The following is a 12,912-nucleotide window of genomic DNA, read 5'->3' as shown; positions in this document are numbered from 1 at the left end:
GGTACACCTGTAGCTTTTTTTATGTGAGCACTGCCCTGGTAGCTGCATTGCACAGGTAGCAAACCTGATGCACTTGAATCCACAAAGAGGGGAAATATCACAAGCGCCCCCAGTCCCAAGAGAGCAGAAGACGGCTGAAGAAGCCAGAGGAAGAATGACAGGCACTGGGCAGCGACCCGGCGAAAAGGCGGACGCAGAGATGTAAGATTAATAAAGAGAGATCGGGGGCAGGAACATCCCCCTCCTCCTCTGGCACGGCCGCTTGTTTATTCACAGCTCAGTGCTGGCACAGAGAGGAGATGGATGAGGCTACGTTTATTTATGACAACTCATGGAGTATGTACACTGACTCGATGAAGCCTGATCTGATATGTATTTTGTTTTATTTATGTCCTATTTTTTTCCTCTAATGACTGGGTCCTCTTCAAGGGAGCTGGGCCAGAGAATTTCAGATGATTTCAACTCACCCGCTCCCTCCCTCCCCATGCTGTTTTTCTCCCCCTCTCTTTCTCCCTTCTTCTTCTTTCTCCCCCTCTCTTTCTCCCTTCTTCTCCCTCTTCCTTTTCTCTCTTCCAGATCTTGTGACTGTGCATGCGACTGGATGAAAGTGTGTGTGTGAACGAGTGCGGGAGCAAAAGAGCGAGCGAGTGAGTGAGAAATATACTGAGAGAGAGAGAGAGAGAGAGAGGGAGGAGAGGAAGAGTGAGTGGGGGAGAGAGAGCGGGAGAGAGAGGGGGGAGAGAGAGAGAACGTGTGTGAGTGTGGCAGCCCTCCCACATGGCCTCCATGCAGGACGGGGTGAACTTCACTGCTCCTCCCTACGGCAAGGTCCTGCTGCTGGGGGCCATCGCAGCCGCCTCAGCCTTCGTCGTCACCATCCTCATCGTCGTTCTCTGTGTGGGATGCCAGAGGTGAGGAATAACCCCCCCCAACCCCCAATCCTCTAAACCCCCACTACCCCCTCTCAGGACCTGGACAACATGTCATCGTCACCCCCCTCTCTCAAACCTTTGTTGGGGCCGTGGACCTGGCTCCTCCCCCACCCCTTTCCCCGACGTCGTCACTGTTCCTGTTCTTCAGTCCTTGTGTGGTCATTCTGTGTTCCGTGTATCTGAACAAGCTGCCTTTATGGCATATTGTATTCTGAATGTATCATCCTCATACTGTTCTCTCATAGCGGAAAACAAGTTGAACTACATTCTCTCTTAATCACATGTGATCTATTTGTGAAGCAGGATGATTTAGAAGGAAGATTTTCTGTCCGGTAACAGTAAGTACCCTCCCTGCCCTGTGCAACAGGCCTGACCTCGGCTAATACCCGACTCCGCCGAGGGCCTTTCGTTGCAAGCCTCATGTTTAAACTACCGCAGAGACAAAGAGACGGAAAAAAAAAGGGCTTTGAGAAATCAAACTTGGCTTTGACACACTGCATTGTCATGGTGTCATTACACTATCTGAGGATTGATTTGGCCAGAGATGTTGTTCATCATTTACAGTGGGGAGAGTTAATCACAATGATAAACAATACTGGTGTCACGGTTAATGAGGTCCTGACAGACACCGATTTTTCAAGAGGGGAAAAACGCTACTCATCTCTCGTCTCCTTCCCCCTCTGTTGTATCTGTCTTTCCTCTATCTCTCCGTACATTTGTCTTTCCTCCCTCTTTCCCAAACTCTTCCTTTCTCCTCTCCAGCAATCAGAAACTCCACCAGAGACCTCATTTTAGTAGTCACAATAGCTGCATTATTTCTGTTGTAATTGGAGGATTTTAAACCATTTGTTCTAGTATTAGTGACTATTGGATTGGTAAGGTTTTTTCATCCACTATTTTTCGTGCTGTGATATTTAAAAAAAAATGTTCCTGTTATACTACAGTGCTGTAACTCAGCCTAATGCTCTGAAACTGACACCAAGCTTGGTAAGTTGAAAATAAGTCTTTCCTCTGGGGTGCACGTAACTGAAATATGAAGTGAAGTTTCTCTCCTGATGTTGCCCATGCACAATCAGGGACAGCTTGGTTCTTGAAAACATAATGGTTGGGTTCACATAATAGTTCTGAATGAAAAATAAACTTCAAGAGAAGTTTTACAGAGCTCATTTGGTGCTAATTGGCAGAGGGTATTAACACAAGTAGTTTTCACGACTCTATTGTGGATTATTGGACTTTGTCAAATTACAGAGTTATTAAGGTATTTAATCATGTTGGCTGGGTGGTATTTTAACTGGCTGGCACTGGGAGACAGATAGCACCACAACCATTTGACAAGCTGTTAAAATCACAAGAAAAGGGCGTCGTCGAGAATGGATGTCTCTCAAAGGGCAGGCAGACAGTGCAGGCAAAGATGCCTACCATCTTTGGTGTAGGCGCACACAGACACCTCAGAGCAAAAGGAGAGATGTTAGCGCCGTGCCAGAAGACATCTGGTACTGTCTCCTACACCAAACATGTAGCTGCTGTCATGGGTCACTGAAGCCGCACCCGCTTACAACAAGGTATCCCCAGAGCAGAGCTGATGAGAGATCAAAGGCGCATAAGGTTTCTGTCTTGTTACGGGGGGATGAAATACGTTTTTTAGCATTTTGTCTTAAAGTCAAATCATCAAAGTAAGTGTTGTCACACATTCAGAGTCCAACACTCAGTCCCAGTCTCACGCTGTCGTTTCCAAGTTATCCTCTTGACATGTTCCTCTTTGTCTCTCAACATTTGTATGGGCATGCGGTCTGTGATTTTGTCCTAAAACAGTTAAAGTCTTTTTTGATATATAGAATAAAGAAATAAACCAACAAGTCAAACAAAGTAGTTGATTTAGCATGCCACTTTACAGGAAGGGCAAGACTCACAGTGGCTCCGGCGAGGGCGGAAAGCACCGGCTAATGGACATGGTGAGCACCAAAGATCACCGTCTCTCTTCATTCACCACCAACCCAACCTTTGTCAAGATGGCTACTCCTTTTCAGCATGGCTCTTCAAATATCGTTTGTGTATGGTGTAAATGAGTCTGTATTTGACATGTTTAAAAAAAAAAGAATGTTCTCTTTCTGCTGTTTGTTCTCAGAGTATACTGAGACAGTCCAAGCTGCGGTCCATTAGCAAGTCTGACACAAAGCTGCACGAGATGAACAAACTGAACTGCAACGGAAAGAGTACGTACCTCTGACTAGCCGCTGAGATCTGGTAATATGTGGTTTTTCATTAGAGCCTTGAATAGGATACCAGGGAGGGAATGTTTGACAGTGTATATAGCATTAAAATGATAATGATAATGTATCTGATGCAGTACTACAAATTGCCTAGAATCTAACATAATTTAAATATATGTTCACTTCAAAGAGAATGTATTATAATACATTGTTTGATCTGACAGAAGGTCGATCTATAATGTTTAGCTATTCTTGCTACACCCATGAGCAGGGTCTCAAACTCAAATGAGCTGGGGCCAAATATTTTTATCTTTTTAGACACCCAACCTTAGCTTATAATTAAAATAATGATAAAATAAATATTAATACAAATTATAAAAACAAAAAGCATCTGATTGGGCAGGACCACCATTGGATTTTGACATAAACAGGCTTGAAAGTTAAAAAGAATAATACAAAAAAATGTATCTAATTTGCCACTGGATGGCAAGCACCTCAAATTATGCTGAAAATGCAATTTGTTTTTTTCAAATACCCTCATAACAAATTAACAAAAACTGCAAGATGTAAACCAACAATAGTAAACTATAACTAGCCTATAACCACAAACCGTGCAAATATTTTTATCTGACTTTTTCAGACACCTGTGTCTAACAACCCATTAGCTTATAATTAAAATAATGATAAAATAAATATTAATACAAATTATAAAAAAGAAAAAAACCGCGGACTATCACTGCATAAAAAATCAGGTATGTGTGTCAGTTTCATAGCCTCCAAATAAAAACATTTTCTTCTCATAACTTATTTAAACCTGCATGGCAAACTTTGTGCAGTGAATTTGGTCTTAAATCGAAGCTCTGGATGTCTAGCAACTGGTGGAGGAGAGTACAAATGGGATTTGTCACCGTACTTGGATCTATCGTCTATTTTAATCAGTGTTGTTGTCGCAATTAAAAATACCCTCAAGGGGCCCCAGCTGTGGTGCGGCTTGGCTGGGGCACCTGCACTGTCGCACCCGGCGACCCGGGTTCGGTTTCCGCCCCGTGGTCCTTTCCGGATCCCGCCCCGACTCTCTCTCCCACTCGCTTCCTGTCATTCTCTACTGTCCTGTCACACTAAAGGCAAAACAAAAAGCCCAAAAATATACTTAAAAAAAAAAAAAAATACCCTCAAGGGCCGAATTACATTATTATTTTGACATTAGGCCGCAGGCCGGAATTGGGCATTTGGAGTTTGGAGTTTGAGACCCCTGCCCATGAGTGTCACCTGATATGTTCACCTCAGTTTGACCTCATGACTTGTGAGTAATGGTTCTCCTCTCGGATGGGCACTCTTCAGAGGCGTCCAAGAAGAACCGCCCGGCCAGCATGGACCTGCTGCTGCTTCCCAGCCGCCGCTCCAACTCGGACCGCCAGCTACCGCAGATCCCCCCAGGCACTGGTGAGGATGGAGAGCATACATACTCAGAGGTGGGCCGCCGCTCCTCTCCGACCCGTTGCCCTGATGACGCCCTCTATGCCATAGTAGGGGGCAGGGCAGGCGAGACCGACACGCCCGCACCTCCGGCGGTCCCGGCCAACACCCCTGCGCCCCCGGACCCGGACGGAGACGGCGTGGACGGAGGGATGCCCGACCCGGAGAACGTGCAGCAGGTGATGGGACCGCCGGGCCCGCCGGAGACCGCCGAGTACGCCTGCATCCGGAAGGTGCGGAAGGTGGACAAGGCGGCGCAGAAGAGGGACAACGGGACGGAGACGGATGAGGGCCTCGTCCAGCAGAGGCACAGCAGCGGAGACGTGCGTCACGGGCCGCCCTCACACCCCGCACCACCCCCACCTCACCCACACAGCCAGAAGATGCCCCGCAAGAACATGGACGCCTTCAACCTGCCCACCTTCCCCAAGGTAAGACGCATGAGAGCTGACCATAAGTGTCTTTGTTGACATGCTGGTTATCCCGTACAGGCATAGCAGAGAGAACTGCTGGTTTGAGGTCTGATCCATGAGTTCATTTTGATTGTGTATTGACTTTTCCTGTTTTCAATAACAATGAAAGTACCTGATTTAGTAGGTGGGATTTGTGTCAGAAAATCTGTTTTTGTGTGCTAGTACCATGTTTACACCAGGATGAAAAGCCAGGGAATTAGGCTTGATCACTGCATGGGTGAAATATCTGACTTTCGTTCTGCCTTGAATAAATAACTGGTGCTGTTTGTAAGTCAGTTTATGACTAATGCACTCAATAACCATAAGAGGCTAAAAGTGATTAAGATCTACATTAGAGAGAATACAGGTGTGTAACAAATTGAATCTCTTACTCTGTGCATATGATGAATGCAGTCCTTACTTAGCAGGGAAATGAGGCTAAACCCTCCCTTTAGATGCATACTGATACTGTCATGTAGAATTGTCCTCATAGCAATCTCCATCTTCTGAGGTGACGCAATTTTCAGAAATACAGACCTCTCTCTCTTATCAAGAGCGGAGCAATCTGCAAGGAGCTGTCACTCAAACACGTGAGCCGGCATCCATAACGGCGAGGCTCTGGCTGTTGAAACATGCTAGATGTGTAGCAGCAGATGAAAGCCTGTGTGTGTGACGGCCTAATCTCCCCCATTTTGGAAACGCTGTGTTTAGCACGCCCCATTCCCTGGTCTGTGTCCCTCTGCATCTAAATGACTGGAATATGCAGAGCCAGGCAGCTTCCCCGCCTTTTGTTATTTTGATGTTAGCCAATGTGAACCGTGTGTATCCAAATATTCCTTTTAATTCCATACTCTTACATTTAGCGTGACAGTGGAGGGGAGCATAAACCCAATGAGATGGGATAGGTCATGTTGCCATAGTAGGCAACATGGTAGCCTAATTACAATCCCTTCGAAGCTGAGAAATCTCATGTTGTCATTGTCATTCAACTGTATTTGCCATATGTGAGGCCTTTTTTTGTGGTTGTAGAAATATACAGTTTCTATTTTGTCACTTTTTAACGTTGACTGAAATAATGATCGAGTCTTTGCTTGTCTCTGTGTGTACATTGTCTTTCTGTGTGTCTTTATGTGAAATAGTTGTCCCTTGGCATTGACCCAAGCCGAGTGCATGTGTTTGTGTGTGTGTGTGTGTGTGTGTGTGTGTGTGTATGTTTTACCCTCTGTCTGTCTGCGGAGCCGTCTGATGTTATGACAGGCCTCCCCTCCCCATTCCCCCGTCCCCTTAACCCCCAACCGCTCCCCATTCACCCATCTCGCCTCTGTTGGCCTGACTAATGAGAGCTGTCATTTTTACTACAGAGCGCAGGGGCCACGCCAGCCTCGCAAACCAACAATGAGCGCAAAAATCAGAGCGTTTCCTCATCACTCTTGTAAATGCGTTGCTTCACAGTTTCCTCTGAGCAGGATGTAACCGAACGCTGATGGGACCAGAAGTAAAATGTGGACACCAACAAAATGCTCGTTACTCATGTTCCTCAAGCTGGGAGTGTGTGTCTGTGATATGTATGTGTTTTTACTGAGTCCTTGTCTTTGTACACAGCTGTCACAGTGTAAGTCGAATCATTATATCCCTGTAAGTGCTGTTATGTATCGTATGTGTGCGTTTGAAATGTATGTGTGTATGTATGTACTGTGTGTTTTCATGCCTTTATCTGTGATAAGCAGCCTTGTAAACATGCCTGAACAAATGTAATTGTCCCCCCTGATTCTCCACAGTCATGCTGATTATGTTCAAATATCAACATGAGAAGAGTCGTGTCATCAAAGACACTCTCTCATGTGCAAGCAGTTTGTTCTTGTGCTGGTAAGGATTGGAGGTGAGACGATGCCATTTGAAATGAAAGGAGAGCTGCCAGTTAGAGAAAAGAATCCAAGACCGATCTGTAATCATCTGTTGTCTCAGGTGGACAAGCTTGGCTTTAATTGACTGTGACCAGAAAAGACGGTATCCCAACCTCAGTTGGGGGCTTTGATTGTAGGTCAGTAAGAGATTGAAAGACAGTAATCATCTTTATAGATGAAACGGATGACTGCTGGCAACTGGGACAGTAAGGCTCCTGAAGATGAGGTCCCTGGAAACCACTTTGAGCAGACAGAGCAAGTCGTGTCTGAGGTGATAGGGTCATACAACTCGGATCTCCGAAATAAATTCAATTGAGCACCTGTTATAATAGAACATGAGCAGATCACAGCACTACCTGTTATACTTGTTACCTGTTACAGCACCAGAGATAGGCTAATAATAATATAACATGCAAAGTGTTGGTGAAAAATGTTTGGGCGCAGTGCACTGCCATGCAACTTCTCTGAAGTAAACTCAATTGTGAGAGCATTGCCTGATCATAACAGATCATGACCAGATCACAGAAGCAGAGATGGCTATAACATGGAAAGTAAGGAGACCATTTATATTGGAGGAGGAGTATATGTTAACTGTTCTCTCTTGACTGGTCCTCATATACATCTGTATTTCAGTGTTTGTGCAGGAGATATGTCCAATTCATATAAGATTCATAGGAGACCATGGTGTGGAAAGAGCACATTGTACAGGTGTTGATTGTTTCCTCTGCCTGTGCTGTTGGTCCATCAGGAAGCAGTGTTCATGGGTAATGGCGAGGAGTATATATGGAAGCCCCCAGATGATGAAGACTTCATGATCCAACACAAACAGATAGGACCAGGACCACTGGGCGAGAGCATACAGCCGTCAGTAGCTGGGGTGAGCTTGTGTGTGTGTGTGTGTGTGTGTGTGTGTGTGGGGGGGGGGGGGTATAGCTGAGTTCCTTTTAAACACTGAGCAATGCAGATAAATACAACATAAAGGACATGAAGTAACGCTTAAACGAAACACACATTTAGTAAGTATAATTGAAGCAATACCAAGGAATTCAGCACTCACATAAATCTCAAATGGTGTTTTCAGTGGCTGTTGGTTTGTGAGGACCTTTACTTGTGAGCACCAGAGTTTATGTCCCCATAGTTTTAGGGGACCTAAACTATGACTGTGCAAAAAAGTCCCCATCTGTGTGCTAGTACAAAACCTTCAATGTGTATTTGTTTCATGATCATGTGGGACTAACAGGACTGTGAAACCATTCTTTTGTTGGTCCTCAGATAGCAGACATGTACTCCAAAGTGTGCAAACCTAGCAAGAAGAAGAGAGCCATGCCTGGGTCCCCCCCGGGCAACACCGGCTACCGGACCTTGGGGCGTGGGGACAGGGATCGCGACCGCGACGGGGGCTTCAGTGTGGTGGTGAAGCCGCAAACGTGGGCCCCCCAGGAGGCCAAGGGGGCCAGAGCGCCCCCTGGCTCCATGGAGGACCATTGCTACGAGGCCATTGGCTCCGAAGAGTGTGACCCGGCCTACGAGGCCATAGAAGGGGGCGGCGCGGGTGCGGGGGCCGGGGCAGGCGCCTGGAAACGCGAGCGACCCCCGCCCTTGCCCAACGCCAGCGCCACACTCCGGCCAAAGAAGAAGAAGCCCCAGCAACCCCTGCAGCAGCCTCCGCCGCCTCCACCACAGCAGACTCCTAAACTGCAGCATCTGCCCGCCAAATCCCTCTTGCTGCCTGGGGAGAACCTGTACGAGAGCATTGGGGACCTGAAGCACAGCTCGGCCACCTCCAGCACCACCACCATCTTCACCTTCAACGATGGCATGGAGATGTACGTTACTGGCTTGTAGGAGTGTTTGTGTGTGTGTGTGTGTGTGTGTGTGTTTGTTTGTGTGTGTGCGTGTGTGTGTGTGTATGTATGTGTGTGTGTTTGGGTGTGTGGAGCCACCGCACAATACAATACAGCGAAGAACACATATCTCTGCAATTCAAGTCACAGAGACATTAATGCATAACTACAGTACATACACACGACACATGCCCTGCCTCTCAACACTTCAAAAAAAAAAAAAAAATAAAAAAAACGACAAACAAAATAGAAAGAAAAAGAAGTGAGCTCCCACAGCACATTGCTCTTCACATAGTCTGTTTACATCCCTGTCTAGCTGATTCTCAAGCCCCCCCCCCCACCCATAGCCTTAGTGCACAGTATGCAGAGTCTGAGAAGGAAGGTGGCATTCGCATCAGAGTGAATGTGGGCTGCGATGCTATGCCACAACAGCGCATCCCATGCTATTGTTGATCACTTCTGCTAGCATGTCATAAACTGCTACTCCTAACACTCGATGGCCCATCCGCTAAGTTTTAGTTTGGTGAACAGTGATGTTTCAGCACCTTGTGAGGTGATAACCAGATAATGGCAGTCAGAGGCTTTGGGTTTTTCTAAGTGGAAATTCAATATATTTCAGCACTCTGAGCCAATGAAATTAAACTAGTCTAAAAGGTTTCTATTGGATTTTCCCCCAAACAGTGATTGATATGTCTGCAATTGTGTCCATCTTGGAGAGCACAAAGCCTCTCCCTCCCACTCCTGATTTAAAAGAAAGACGTGAAACACTTGCACAGACACACACACACACACACACACACACACACACACACACACACACACACACACATACACACACTCACTCACTCCATTGTGATTTTCTCGTCATCAGCCCCTTGAGGTGGCAGGTGTCACTTTCAAGATTTGCCGAGAGGCTTCCAAAGTCAAAGTAAAATAATGAGCACAACGGTTGGATAGAAAGTTTACTGAGCAATGTCACCCTGTATCTAAACATAGTCTTTTTGCAGGGAGAATAAGTTGTTGAAATTATGAATCTCCACAGTATTTGTGCATGTGGGAGTAAGGCATTTGCTGTGAAATCTCAAAAGAGAACCTTCATTAATCAGTACATGACTACTGAGTTGCTGTTATTAAATAATGACTACTGAAGTGCTGTTATTAAATAATCAGTACTGTCTTTTCTGAGGGTCAAAGCTTTCTAAAAACGTTTGTACCCTGTAAGCTATGATCACAGCTTTATTGGAACATTTGATGATGGAAACAAATACACTGGATTATCTTCGTAGTGACAATGGTTGTTCCAAAAAAGAAAATTTGGAATTTTGAAAGTACAAAGAAAATGAAATTGCACAAGATGATTGGAGAATTCTTGCACCCTTATTCTAGTGTTAAGCACAACCCCTCCCTCCTTGTGTAACATTCTTGTTGGCACTTATTGTAGTTTGTCAAGAACATATGGTATCCCATTTAAAACATTTGAATTGAATTAAATTAAATTACAGTAAAGACAATGCTATAGTTAACAAATGCTCAGGGACAGAGTAATACTAAACAATGGAGAATCCTAATTGCACACAAAGTTTAATCTCCTCCAATTAAAAGAAATGAAGTGTTAATAGCTGTATTAATCAATCATGACCCTGAGTGGAAAATGGGACTATATTTTTGCTCTCATGTGTGTTTTTTTTCCCGTTGGTTGTGTTACACATGACATTGATTGACTGTTGGTGAGTGAGCCACCACTGCCATAAAAGTACAGTTCAGTCCTGTAAGTGTTTTACTTTGTCTATGCTGTTTATGCACTTTGCCTGATGAAAAAGAGCATGCATTAAAAAAAGAAAAGCAAACAAAAACTAACAAACTTTTAAAAAAGTGAACAAAAAAAGCACTGTTCTTATGGTACCTGAGAATGGGTTATTTATTGCTGTTGTTGGTTGATTCTTTTTTTATTTAAATGTCTTTTTATTTTGTTGGAGACAGCACAATGTCATTGTGGACCCAGTACTGATATTAAGTGGCATACAAAGGACAAGTTTGAGTCTTGTCTGTCTGGTTGTAAGGCATGGTTGGTCTTTGTCCATTGGCAGTGTTGGTCTGCAGTGTGGTCCACTTGAGATCTCAGAGCAGGACTACTTCCTGGATCACAATCATATCTAAAAAAAAAACTCATAACACTGACCAGGAAATGCTTTAGCAATTGTCTGGTTTATAATGGAAGACAGAAGCATCATGACTTCCTCCTTCAGTGACTCGGTACCTTAAAACTTGTGAAGTACCCCTGTATAAAATGCTACAAAAATCGCTAAGTGACAGTTTATATATTTCCTGGAGGTCATGAACCTTCATCTTCCAATCTGTATGCAAAGGTGCAAAGGTTCTCATGAACAGTGTTACAGTCCTTATGCTATTGAAATGACACTTAAGTATTTCTGTGTGTCCTGGAAAAAAAAGTGAATCACTGAATATATATATAAAGAATAGCAACTGGACAAACCTAACTGGACTTAAAAGTACAACAGTGAACTTGGCTAGACCAAATATACACACAAAACTGCATATTTGAGCCCAGTACATGGCAGTTATCATATATGTTAATGCAATGTTGTATATATGTTATAAAAGAGAAAGAAGAAACTACTATCCTAGGTGTTTTTGAGAATATACATTTATTTTTGTTTGTGTTCTTTGGAATGACTTTTGGTGACAAAATTGCAAAATTGCTTTCTCCGTGAGTTGTATTGAGTTTATTTTTTATGTTTTTGTTTTCATTTGATCTTCCCTCTCTCCATTCCCGCTATAATGTGTACTTTGAAGGCAAACTGAGTCAAGTGTGGCAGCTACTGTCATGTGTTTGCAAATCAAACAACAGGGTTGTGTGTACTCAAACCGTGTAATTAAGTGCTAACGTGCAAAAGATTGTAATGTTTTTATATCAAAATTACTATTCATAAAAATGTCGGGTCAAGTTTATACTTTTGTAATAAAGTAGCACTCAAAAAGCACTTCATGTACTCATATGCAGGGTTTTTGATGGGCTTATTCACAAGTTCACTACTGCGGTCTCTGTAAAAAGGGCTCATTTGAGCAGGGGCACTAATCTAAGCCAAGTGAGGATACTATTCGGTTTTCCTCTGAATACATTTGTTTATCCAACCGTGTCAATAGGATCATCTGGAAATGTTGGCATAGCCTAACTAGCTTCCCCTTCCACAGACAGAAATTTGTAAATGCGTCATAGCCACTTCATAACCATCTTCCTAAATGGCATGTGTGTGTGTTATGAGGGTGGGGCTTTGTCATGTATTTCTCAATTATCAGACATCCAAAGCCTGAATAGTTTCTTGCTTTTCTGTCATGCAGTTCCCAGCCAGGGCTAGTTGGGGGCAATAATGGGCATGCAGGACAGTGGAAATTATATTTCATTCTGCTGACAGTGTAGGCTACTTCTGATCCATTGCAGGGTAACACTATTACTTAATCTTAAGCCCTTTAGATCCTCCAGATGCAGGTATTTAACAATTTAATTCAACACCAAAAGTACCGCTCATGAATGTCATGATGCAGTTTTAGTGGCGACACTGTTGCCATGACAACTCTTACATTCATCTAAAATATAGAGTTCCTCCCATACTCCTGAAGCCACTTCACTCATTATTTTAGATAAGAAACCGCCCAGGCAGTGAATGGAATTCTACTGCATGTTACTGCTTATGTTCTTATCCTCTATTGTGATGTGATGCGAAGTGTGTGTGTGTGTGTGTGTGTGTGTGTGTGCATGTGTTGTCGGAATGAGGCCTGTGTCTGACTTGGTTAAGGAAAAAAAATAGGTCATCCTTAAAACAAAAAGCGTGCAGTCAACATAGCAACCGTCAGCTGAATTTTTATTGGTGGGCTTGTCTCCATAGTAACGGGTTAACCTTGAGGCTGCAGTCACATGGTCATAGACCCGCTTGCTGTCTAGGAGAATCCAGCATGCATGATAGGTTCAATCACCAAGATGTCAACATGGTTAGGACCATTGGGGAGACAGGGGGGAAACTGTCGGGGGATGCGTCCCTAAAACATTTATACACAGCTCAGGCAGATGTAGAAGC

General features: G+C 44.2%; 1 protein-coding gene across 2 annotated transcripts in view; it reads left to right on the top strand.

Annotated features, from left to right (window-relative positions):
- Positions 1-11,820, top strand: part of si:dkey-70p6.1 (uncharacterized protein LOC570575 homolog) — a 28,594-nt gene extending 16,774 nt beyond the window's left edge. The window contains exons 2-8 of one of the 2 annotated variants that reach the window (XM_048241650.1): positions 577-911; positions 2,827-2,884; positions 3,058-3,145; positions 4,484-4,585; positions 4,673-5,049; positions 7,723-7,851; positions 8,247-11,820. In XM_048241650.1, coding sequence (XP_048097607.1) covers positions 778-911; positions 2,827-2,884; positions 3,058-3,145; positions 4,484-4,585; positions 4,673-5,049; positions 7,723-7,851; positions 8,247-8,819 — 1,461 coding nt within the window. In that variant the 5' untranslated portion in view covers positions 577-777 and the 3' untranslated portion in view covers positions 8,820-11,820. Of the gene's footprint in view, positions 1-576; positions 912-2,826; positions 2,885-3,057; positions 3,146-4,483; positions 4,586-4,669; positions 5,050-7,722; positions 7,852-8,246 lie in introns of both variants that reach the window. The other variant, XM_048241649.1, reaches the window with a different exon arrangement.
- Positions 11,821-12,912: the final 1,092 nt, after the last annotated feature.

The sequence above is a fragment of the Alosa alosa genome, chromosome 4 (genome assembly GCF_017589495.1).
Source record: "Alosa alosa isolate M-15738 ecotype Scorff River chromosome 4, AALO_Geno_1.1, whole genome shotgun sequence".
Classification (NCBI taxonomy): domain Eukaryota; kingdom Metazoa; phylum Chordata; class Actinopteri; order Clupeiformes; family Clupeidae; genus Alosa; species Alosa alosa.
The sequence above is the reverse complement of the archived record's forward strand: the minus strand, read 5'-3'. Positions and strand labels throughout refer to the sequence as shown.